The 11,652-nt window shown below is 51.4% G+C and overlaps 1 protein-coding gene across 2 annotated transcripts; it reads right to left on the bottom strand.

The window, feature by feature from the left end:
• Positions 1–1,412: 1,412 nt before the first annotated feature.
• On the bottom strand, positions 1,413–11,652 carry LOC131481703 (protein GPR15LG-like). Of its 2 annotated transcripts, none has more exons than XM_058671651.1 (4): positions 11,335–11,638; positions 8,017–8,094; positions 7,083–7,226; positions 1,413–1,722 (listed from the first exon to the last, which is right to left on the bottom strand). In XM_058671651.1, the coding sequence occupies exons 1-4, from the start codon at positions 11,393–11,395 to the stop codon at positions 1,634–1,636; spliced, it is 372 nt and encodes a 123-aa protein (XP_058527634.1). In that variant the 5' UTR covers positions 11,396–11,638; the 3' UTR covers positions 1,413–1,633. The 2 variants fall into 2 exon arrangements, with proteins under 2 accessions (XP_058527634.1, XP_058527635.1); XM_058671652.1 differs by lacking the exon at positions 1,413–1,722 and adding an exon at positions 2,219–2,452 and having other exon boundaries at positions 11,335–11,652.

Consider the following 11,652-nt stretch of genomic DNA (forward strand, 5'->3'; position numbering starts at 1 on the left):
CATCCAGAGCTACAGCACTACAGTCCCTCTCACTCCTTCTCCTTTCCCCTCCCCTCACTTGCTCTCCTCCACTTCTGGGCTAGGCCCAGACCTTTTATCTGTGGACCTTGATTATCTGTCTTCCCACTTGCAGCCATTAAAGGGCTGAGGCACTTGGGATTGTGTTCGCCTTGCCTCTCCCTGTCTCCAAGAGGAGTTGGGTTCAGTGAACAGGCATGTGGCCTCAGGATTGTCCCTCCTGGTTAACTCCCTAGCACATGGCGTGCAGGAGTGTGTATGTGTGTGTGTGGTCTCTTACACATTTGGTGCAGGGTTGGCGAGGGAGAGGTGGAGAGACAAGTGTGAGGGGAGCAGCCTGTTGTCCCAGTGCTCGTAGCAAGAAGTCCATCCCCTTGAGGGTCTACCAATACAGGGGCATTTGCTGTGAACTTGGCTCCAACAGCCCACCCAGCCAGTGAGTTCCTGAGGCCATGTCACTGATGTTCAGGCCCTTGCACCTCATCCCACTCCTGTCTCAGCTCCAACCCTTTGTCTCCTGCTCCTGCCCCACCACATGCAGTATCCCCTGCCTACATCTTTCTGGATCCTCATTGTTCTCAAGAGAGATCCCACACACCTGGTACCCCACTCATTCTACTTCTGCTTCTAGCCTCTGCACAAACTCATTGGAGCCCTCCAGCACAGAACTTATAGCCATTAGCCTTGCACCTGCTGATGTCATGCACAGCTGTGTGGGAAGCAGGAATTAAGTTTGTCTTCTTGCTGGGAGAATCGGCTCAGAAGGAAGCTGTGTGGAAAGATAAGCCTCTTAGACCTGAGCCATCTGTCCCCTGGGAGCCTCGGCTCAGCTGTTCATTGCTCACCATGGCCTGAACAAGTCGCTAACTGTGTCACGCCTCTGTCCACCCTGGAATCTGTCACTTTCCTTGGCTCTCTGATGAGGTCCTGAGGTTCCCTCTTGGTAGAGAAGGGAACTGTCATGCTAACAGGACACAGAATCCTGAGCAGGCCAGGCTTTGTATCCTGCTGTGTGGGACTCAGGTGCCTGGCTGCTGCCCTCACCCCTTGGCTGACTGGTGCTCTGAGGAGGGAGTGGACTGCTGGTGAGGTGTCGGGACTGGTTTTCTTGAGCAGAATGTCACACTCAGGCCCCATCACCCACTCTCTCAAACAAGGATGCTCCATGCATTTTGTTTGTTTATTTTTCCTTTGTTAGGAAGCAGTTTCTTCAGGGGTGCTTGGATGCAGGGTTTGAAATACCAGGAGATATGACAGTCCCGGCCGTCCATGTTGGGTGCACACTACCCAGCATGCTGGAGGGTTTGGAAGTCTCTGGTTCTACAGCGGACACAGGTCCTGGTCATCCCCACTCAGCACAGCAGGGTTCAGGTGGAGATGAAGCCATATAGGTGAGTCCAGCTCAGGATAATTCCGAAGGTTGGTGGCAGGCCGGGGTTAGGGCCTGGAGTGCCAGAACTTGCCCAGGGATGTTGCTGCTGCTGCTAGAGATGACAAGACCCCCCAACTTCACAGCACATGACTGTGACGGTTGGAAGGGGCTATTGAGGCTGCTGGGCGCATCATGCACAAGCTGGGAGCATCTTACCTGTAATGGGGCATTGCATTGGGAGCTCTATATCTGTGGGAGTGCCCCAGGTACCACCCAGGGGTGAGGGATACTTGGCTTAGGCTTGCACGGTCTGCAGGGCCTCACGTAGTGACCTGGAAGTTGCAACAGGCAGATAAGAGGGTGGGGGTGGAAGGCAGGGTCATAGGCAGAAAGGCAATAGAGAGAGGGAGGAAAACAGAATTAAGATGAATCTGCAAACCCTGGGGTTATTGTCTTTTCTTTCTTTTTTTTTTTTTAAGTTAAAGCAAGAGTCAGACCTGATCCTTGCTTCTGAAGGCCATGGCCAACACAATCAGCCCGAGTCATGGCAGTCCACTGGGAGAACCTGATATGCTGGCAGAAGAACCGCTTGTCCCAGGCAGGGCCACTTGAGTTGATTTGGGTCTTAGGGGCAGCCCCTGTTTCTGGTAGCTGGGGTAGGAGAGCCTCCTACAGGGTATGTGTGTGTGCAGACCCCCAGAACTCCGCACCCCTGCCAGGGTTCTGCAGACACTGTGTACCCCAAAGCAACATTTACATCCCTGACCAAACATGTCTTACTGGAGGGAGGTCCATTTGAAAGAGAAAAAAAAAATCTATGTGTATTCATCTGCTTTTTCTATGGTTTCTATTGTATTTACTTAAGAACTATTTGAAAGATAGAGGTACAGAGAGAGAGAGAGATCTTCCATTCACTGGCTCAGTCCTTGAATGGCCGTAATGACTGGTGCTGCTCCAGGCTGAAACGAGGAGTCAGGAGCTTCATCTGGGTCCTCCCAGGGGTGCAGGCTCCCAGGCCCTTAAGCCGTCGTCTTCTGCTTTTCTAGGTTCATTCGCAGAGAGCTGGATTAGACATGCAGCATCCGGGTCTGAAACCAGGACTCATCCGGGAAGGGATTTAACCTGCTACACCACAACGCCAGCCCCCTTTCCTGCTGTTTTTAGTGGAAGAAGCAACATTCTGGAGCAGGTGCTGTACCAGATCTTTGGGATGCCCGCATCCCATATTTGAGTGCTGATTTGAATTCTACCGACTCCACTTCTGACCGGCTCCCTGCTGTTGCTCTTTGGGAACAGAAGAATATGGCTTGACTACTTGGGTTCCTGCCGTCCACATGCAGGACCTGGATGGACGTTCTGGCTCCTGGCTGCTGGCTCGAGCCTTTGTGCCCATTTGGTGAGTGAACCAGTGGGTGAAAAATTCCTCGCAGGGCTGATGTGGTGGTCCCACAGGCTAATCCTCTACCTGCAAGTGCCGGAATCCCATATGGGCACTGGTTTGTGTCCTGGCTGCTCCACTTCCCATCCAGCTCCCTGCTTGTGGCCTAGGAAAGCAGCAGAAGATGGCCCAAATCCTTGGGACTCTGCACCCACATGGGAGACCCGGAAGAAGCTCCTGGCTCCTGGTTTTGGATTTGCTCAGCTCTGATCATTGTGCCCATTTGGGGGATGATTAGTATATGGAAGATGTCTCTCTCTGTCCATATGTCGTTTTCTCTGTAAATGTACCTACCAAATAAAAAAAAATCTTCAAAAAATGCAATGAAAATTGAAATGCATCAGTATGTTTGTATGGGGAACCAAAGAAGCTCAAATGAATCAGAAGGGTCATTAAGAGATGGTGATGAGATTATTGTGTTGTTGTTGTTGTTGTTGTTATGTGCAGTATGGTGTGGTAGTTAACAGCACGGAACCTAAAGCTAGATGATCTGGATGCAACCTACCATTTACTGTGGGACATTCCCCAAATGGCTTAGCCTCTCTGTACTTTGGCCCTGAGCTCTAAGAGGGAATGGGGGAAGGTAACGATAGTGCTAACTCTTAGGGATATTGTTAGGATTCAACGGGGTAGTGCTGCACCCACGAATTTCTATATAAGCATTAGCAACACAAAACATAAATATAACGATCACAATTTACCCACAGTCTCACACCTTCATCCTAAATAAGAAATGTTGACAATAGTGTAGTTTCCTTCTATTTCTTCTCCCCACTTGAAAGTGTTTTTTAACTTCCTGTGGTGATAATCATGGTAATTTTCAGCACAGCTGACTCTCTGCCCTTCACACCATGTCATGAGAACCTCCCACTTGTATTTTTGCTGCAGGTTCATGATTTCCCAACTGTCCCTTCCCACTCTCAGATCCCAACACTTGTTTCTGGCTGCTACAATGAAAGCTGTGGTGCACGGGTTGCAAGACTGACTTCAGTTCTCTGCCCCTCTTTCGTAGTCTCTCCCATCAGAATCTGGGGGCCTGTGTCTCTGATTCCTGGTCTGAGCTGGTCTTTTGATCCCTTTGGCCAATTGTAACATATGGTGGAGATGAAGGTGGGCCAATTCTGCGCCTACGTCTCAAGAAGGCCTTATATACCCACTGGCAGTTGTGTGAATGGGTCTGGGCTGGTCCTAATTGGAGGGTGGAAGACCACATTGGGGAGACTCTGGTTGTCCCTACTGACTTGCTGAGACCATGCTAAACTTACAGATCCTCGACCCCCAAACTTACAAGAGACCCCACCTAGGACAAGGCTCATGGGAACTAACAATCTCCCACTGCTCTAGGACCCTGGAATCGGAGGTTGTTTACCATGAAGGTCTAGCTAGCAGGCAGGTGAGGGTTCTTTAGAAAGTCCATGGAAAAAACAATGCATAGATCTCAATTTTGCACCAAAGTGAACTTACCACTAAAATGTTCCTTTTCTATTAACTCTGTCAAGATCCTCATAATTATAAGGAACAAAGGTCATGATGTGAGGCCCTTCTGATTGGCTCACTGGGCAGTATGGGCTACTAGTTCCTGAACGCCCTCTTCTGCAGGGTCTGTTATTCCAGGCTTCTGTGTCCACCCTAGCACCATAATGGCCAAAATTATGGTGATCTGCAGTGGGTGACCTTTTCCCTGCCATCAAAGCCACTTCTTGAGGACAGAGTATCTCCTGGTAGGGGCAACATCTCTCTGGATCCCTCTACTCTGAGTTTCCCACTGTGGCTTCTTGCTGGCCTTGGAAGCAGGGAGGGTGACACAGGGTTCTCAAGACTTGCGTGGTCTTTGCTCCCATATTCCTCAAGGCCCTTCTTGCTGGTAGCCTCAGGACATACTGCAGGAAGGTGACCCAGTACAAGTTCCTTCAGGGCCACAGACTTTTCTCGCTGGGAGGATGCAAACAGGCCTCTGTTGGACCCCTGTGGGAGCCTGGGCAAGCCCCAGGCTCAGAGTTAACATCCGATGTTAAAGAGGCAATTGGGTCAGCTGATCGAACACTCATTAGCAAAAAGCTGCTTGTACAGTGTTGCTAGAGATTGCTACAGACTCGGTAAACACTTTCCAGAAAGTCCTTTGTTAAGAAGTAAATGGCCAAGGGTGGCTAATCGACCCTTCAAGCACATGAAATTTTTGAAGTGGTTTTTGTCATATTGATCCAAAGCCCCGAGCTGTCTTCCTCACACTGTCACCCTGTCATCCTCACAGGTCTCCCGCATTGCTCGGAGGAAAAGCAAAGTGAAAGTCCGAAGGAGGAGGAGATGTTACTCAGGCTGTGCGTGTTGCTGCTGGTGCTGGCAGCTCAGGATGGCCCTGCGTCAGGCAGGTCTCTGTGCACAGACGCAGGCCCGGGTACCCTCCCATGTTGGGAAGCTGCAGCCCATGAGGCTGGTTGGACTTGCACAACCTTGCAGTGCTGCTGTTGATGACTCCACCCACTTGGGAAGGCCAATGAATCTCCCCCCTCCCCATGTTTACCCAGAGTCATTCCTGGGGGATGACAACCTCCCCCACCCCCAAACCTGGGCAAGAACTACTCCTTCCACTCTCCTGCCCCACCAACTGGTTTTAGTTTCTGGGGTTGGGATTGCTGGTCCTCTGTCCCAGTAAGCCCTTATAGGGACAGTTTTGGTCCTTGGTGACAGTGGGGGCAAATGGAAACAGGGTCCCACATGCCCATTTGCTGTTGCCGAGTGCTTCACAGACACAACCCCATGCCACGACAGGCGAGGGAGGTTTCATGATCAAACCCTTTTCCCAGATGAGTACATTAAGGTGCTCAGCCTTGCCTAGTGGCCTGCGCAAGGTCACACAGCTCCTGGGCATGGAGCTGAGATCCCACCCAGAAGGTGCCATCCATGGGGAAGCTGGCTTGGCACACCTGTTGCAGAGCTGTTTGCCCAAGTAGCGGTTTGTTGCCTGGGAAAGTGGCTGGCAGATCCGGGTCTCTGGCTCTGCCTCAGTCTGTCTTTCTGAGCCTGATCCCAAGGTAGAGTAAGAACCAACCCGTTTCTCAGGGTGGAGTAAGGGTCAAACCTCCCTAGGATGGTTTCAAGGAGTGAGATGAGATTGCACAGGGAGACCCGGTCAGCTGCCCTGCTTGCTTTACACGTCTCATTCTGCATTGTGGATAGATCTCTGTAAGGGATTTTCTTAAAGGCAGTAAGGAATAGAAATCCCTTCTTGACACAGAATCCATGGCCTAGATGATTCTCCCAAAGCAGAACATGCCTAACAGTAGGGCTGTTCTCACACCATGCACAGGGCTGTCCTGGCTGTATCTCCTCTGGGCTGTATGTGCTGAGTGTGGGTGCATTTGTGTGGGGGGCTGCCTATGTTTATGTTCGTAGTGCGTGTCTGTGTGTAGTTGTGTGTTGCTGTGTGAGACACTATGCCTGTGTGGTGGCTCTGGGTATTACTATGTATATCTATGTAGTGTATTTTTGTATGTAGTATGTTTCTGTGTACAGCATGTAGCATTGTGTCACATAGGTAGCATATAGTGTATTTATTGTGCTACATGTATGATATGTGTATTTCTACGTGTCTCTTGTAGTGTATGTTGTGTGTTCTATGTATGTATACACATAGCAATCTGTGATGTAATTTGTGCATGTAGCGTGTATGTATGTGTGGTGTGTGCCTTGGGATATAGCATTCATGTGCATGGTATATATCTCTGCACAGTGTATGTATAGTGTATCTATCTCATTGGTGTGTACATAGTGTGTGTGTCTATGTGGGTTGTGTGTCTGCGTAGTGTGCGTATCTCTATGTATAGTGTATATAGCATGTGTGTGTCTGTGTGGTCTGTGTGTGTAGTGTGCATGCATAGTGTGTGTGTCTATGGGTAGTGAGTGTGTGCCGTGTGTGTTTCTATGTGGTGTGTGCGGGTGGTGTGAGTGCACACACATCCTCAACTTCCCCTAGCCCCGCCGAGTTGTGCAGTTGGAGGTCAGGCAGAGTTGGAGGGGATGGAGGGCCTTGGGTCTTGAGGATTGGAGCCAGCCAGAGCAGCTCCCCTCCATCTCAGGCCTCACACCTCTCAGCCTCCGCGTGGGGCCTGTGTGACAGGTGGCTATTTTTACCCGGGCGCAGCTGGGTGTGATGCCACTTGGGGGAGGGGTGCTGCCAGCCGCTCAGGGCAGCGGGGCTGAGGCTGGAGCTGCCAGGTCCTGCTGCCTCCCTCCGCCACTCCCTGTTCCACGCACCTGGCCGTGCTCTCTGCTGGGCAAGACTCTCAGAGACCAGGGAGGGCATCACGGCTCTGTGCTTGGTTGATGGCCTTCTGGTCCATGGCTCTGGAGGGACAAGCAGTGCTGGGGTCTTCTGGGATTCCTGAGAGAGCCTTGGAGCTGCAGAGAGGCCGGGGTGGGGTGTTCAGGGTTGGAGTTCGGGGAGGCAGCTAGTCAGGTTCTCCAGCCTTCCCCTGGGGACTCGGCCTGTCCGTGTGCCCCACCCCCTGCCATGCCATCAAAGCCTTACAACCTAGCAAAGCGTCTCCGTATGTCTTCTGACTCCAGCTTGCCGCCTGAGTTTTAGGGTGGTTGGGGTCCCCACAGCCTTCCCTGGGGTTTGGGATAGTACCTTTCACTACCCACCCCCGCTCCCAAACAGAGACTTGGGAGAGGGGAGCTTTGAAAACCTTCTGGGCCTGCCCCAGGAGCCTGGACACTACTTGTCTGCATCTTTATGGGTCACCTTATTCCTCACCATCTGAGCCATTACTGGCAACCCCCACTGCTGGCCTGGGATTCCACGGTGCCCGAGCTCTTGTTGGGTTCTGTGTCTCCCTTCACTGCTGTGGCCTCCTCTATCTCCCCTGCCCACCTCCGCACCTGCAGGCCCTTGCTCAGTTCTGCTCGCTATCACCTCCCATCTGCCGACCGAGGGATGACCATCCCCCAGTGCTGTTTCACAACTACATCTTGCTCTTCTTAATGGCATGTGCTTAACTCAAAATGAGCAAGTTGCTGCCTCAGTTTCCAACACGCTCCTCTAGACCCTCAGCTCCATGAGGCTGAGATGCCACTGCCTGTGGCCCACTGCAATGCCAGCAGTTGATGCCCGGTGCTAGCAGGGGCTCATGGTCCCATCCGGCCTGTCCCACAAGCCACCTGAGACTGACAGGGTGTGGCTGCTTACCTTTCGGGGTTCTCCCGTGAAGGATGAACCTTGGGCAGCAGGGCCTCCGTCTCCAGGGCTTGGCAGTAGGTCTTCTTCCTGAGGGCACACATAGAGGAGATGAGAACTTCCTTTAGGAGCCTGGGGACATGCTGGGGATGCTCTGTGCAGGAATGACCTGAGAGAACTTCTACTCCTAGGGCTCAGGGTTCCAGAATAGCCAACCAAGAAAATCAAAGCCAAGCCTGAAATCAGGATCAAGAGAAACAGTGGGTCTTTTGATCACTCAGTTTTCAAGAACAAGGACATAAATCTTCAAACATCACAATCAGGCAATCCGATGTGAAGCCACCAGCTGGGGTACTCATGTCCCTTATCAGAGGGCCTAGGTTTGAGTCCCAGCTCTGCTCCTGAGTTCAGCATCCTGCTAATGAGCCTCTTGCCTCTTGGGAGCCAATCCACAGCCAGGAGCCAGGTCTCCCACCTTGCATGGTCTTGAGCCACCTTCTTCTGCTTTTCCAGGCCGTATTGGAGCTGGACTGGAAGTGGAGCTGGTGGGACTTGAACTGGTTCCCAAATGGGAAGCTGGTGCAACAGGTGGAGGCCTACCATGCTACACTATGGTGCTGGCCTCCAATAAACTTCACCTTTTTCATTTCCATTTTCCATGAACTTTTTGAAGCACTGTGTCTGCCCTGTTGCTCTCAGAAAACACGTTCAGGTCTGTGGTTTGGAGATGTCCATGCCCTTTGGTACAGTAACACTCCTCTTCATGATCTAATCTAAGAATCCTCAAGAGAGAAACTGTTTCATTTGGGTGTATGCCTTTTGCCACATCCTTGTGAACCTCCTAAATGTTTAAGTGCCAGGATTTGTGATAGCCTAGAACGGCACCTGATGCCAAATTAGACCCAATAATACTGGATGAATAATGCTACTTCAGGAGTCTGCCAGAAATAATTGCAAATGGGCAAGAAATTCCATCCTCCCTGTGTTGTTAGGGTAACATTGACAACCTTGAACACATCCCAGAACAGAGACCTGGTCAATTGTGTGTTGTGGGTTGTGTTTATAAGGACTTTCCTTTAGTGTTTTCCTTGGTAACATGGGGCACATGATCATGGCAGGCTCTTCAGAGAACAGAAATGTTCCATAATCCATCAGCTCACCTTCCTTGCATTTCCGGTGGAAATGCTTCCAGAATAACTTCAACCGTAAGTGTATTGGATAACAATAAATGGCTCAGTGTGGAACATACAGGAACATAGCAGCTGGAAATGTAAAATGGCACCTGAGACACTACAAAAAATGAAATAAGATGTTGGAGACAGAGAAGGAGAGGGAAAGAGAGCGACAGAGAGACAGAGATCTTCCATCCACTGGTTTACTCCCCATAACCTAAATGGCCAATCCCGGGGCAGGTCTAAGCCAGGAGCCAAGAATTCCAATTCCATCTGCCACATGAGGTACAAGGGCCTAAATACTTGAGCCGTTATCTGATACTTTCCAGGTGCATTTATAGCTGGGATGCTGATGCTGCAGGTGGTGATGGCTTAGTGCACATGGCACAGCACCAGCTCCTTCTCCTCCCCTCCCCTCCCCTCCCCTCCCCTCTCCTCCCCTCTCCTCTCCTCTCCTCTCCTCTCCTCTCCTCTCCTCTCCTCCCCTCCCCTCTCCTCCCCTCCCTTGCCCTTCCCTCCTCTCCTCTCCTCTCCTCTCCTCCCCTCCCTTGCCCTCCCCTCCCTTGCCCTCCCCTCCCCTCCCCTCCCCTCCCCTCTCCTCTCCTCTCCTCCCCTCCCCTCCCCTCCCCTCTCCTCTCCTCTCCCCTCCCCTCCTCTCCCCTCCCCTCCTCTCCCCTCCTCTCCTCTCCTCTCCTCTTCTCCCCTTCCCTTCTTTTTCCTTCCCTGCCCTTCTCTCTTTCTCTTATCTTCCCTTCCCTTTTCCTTTCCCCTCCCCTTTTCTTCTAGTTCCATTCCTTTCTTATCCTTCAGAGGAGGGGTACAGTTGGAGGTGAAGAGAGAAGAGAGCGCTTCCATCTGCTGACTCGCTCTCTAAATACCCACAATGTCTGGGTCTGGGAACTAAGTCCAGGTCTCCCACACTCAGCTCTCTGTGTCATTCCCTGCTACTTCCCAGGACCCAGACTGACATGAAGTCAGAGCCAGTTCCCATGAGAACGCTGGCTGCTAGGTCAAATGCCCCCATCAGAATGGTAAATGTTAATGATGAAACAGTAGATGCTTCCCTCCCGCCCCTTAACATCTGGATCCACAGATCCAGTAAATGTTACAATAACCATAACTACTACAACAAACAAAATAAAGGTAGGCAGTTTCTAGAGGTTTAGGTAAGAGAAAAATCTCAGAACACTCAGGGATATGATTGAAGAAAGACGAGAGAGCTAAGTTCTCACATACACAGAGGAGAAGATCATGCTTTCCTCCTCTTTAAAGATCTGTTTATTTACCTGAAAGGCAGAGTCACAGAGAAAGGGAAGGAGAGCCAGAGGGAGAGATCTTCCATGTGCTGTTTTCACTCCTCAAATGGCCGTAACAAGCAGGGCTGGGCCAAGCGCCAGAAGCCAGAAGGCAGAAGCTAGGATCCTGGAATTTCTTCCAGCTCTCCCACATAAGTGTAAGGGCCCAAGCACTGGGACTATCCTCTGCTAATTTCCCAAGCACATTAACAGGGAGCTGGATTGGAAGTGGAACAGCTGGGACTCGAACTGGCATAAAATCACAGTGAGCGGTAGCATAATGCAGTATGCTACAGCGCCAGCCCCCATGACTTCCTCTTCTAAACATGCATAAACAACGGCCTCACCCAGCCACACATGCTGCGTTCCCCCCACTGCCCCCCCAACACCTCACGCACCCATGGGTGTTTTCTGTGCATGTGGCTTAGGGACATCCAGGTGAGGCAAGTCTATTCCTTGATCACTGCATCAACAGCACTGGCTCTGCTTCAAGCTTGAAGCAAGCAAGAGTGGCTCTGGAAGGTGTACGGTGTCCAGCCTCAGGGGCCTGCAGGAGCAGCAGTCTAGCCAAGGGATCATGGCTTTGTGTGCTAAGCACACAGCTTCACTTAGTGTGTCCGTGCATTTGGGAAGGGAGTCTCGAGTTCTTGAGCCACCTGTTGCGGCCACCCTTGAGGACAGGAGTGCTATGTAGGGCCAGGAGTGACAGACTGACTTGGCAGGTTTCAGGGCTGTCCATAGGGCCTGACCCCAAACAACTTCTGATTGGAACCTTTCTGGATCCTGGTATCCCTGCTTTAAAGGCTGACACCCAGGGCTGAGGGTTGAGGGGTGGGGAGGTGGGAGAGGGGAGGACAGCTTACCTTCCACAGAGAAGATGAGAAGCAGGATGCAGAGAAGGCTGGAAATGACTAGAAGCTTCATGGTGAGGTGGTTGGTATCTCTCAGGTCCTAGGAGAAGGCTGGGCTACCTCTGTCTTCCTCAGAACCACCGGGGACATATATAGTGTGACATGGTGAGGTGTGTCCCATGGGTAGGGCTGCAGCAGCCTTAGAATTCTCCCAGAGTAGGATCAGCCGCTCCCAACAGAAAAAAAAAAAAAAAAAAAAAAAAACCAGCTTTTCCAGAAGTGGAGAACATTTAGTGACCTGCACAAGATAGCTGTTAAGACCCAGTCCCA

The sequence above is a fragment of the Ochotona princeps genome, chromosome 13 (assembly GCF_030435755.1).
Source record: "Ochotona princeps isolate mOchPri1 chromosome 13, mOchPri1.hap1, whole genome shotgun sequence".
NCBI lineage: Eukaryota > Metazoa > Chordata > Mammalia > Lagomorpha > Ochotonidae > Ochotona > Ochotona princeps.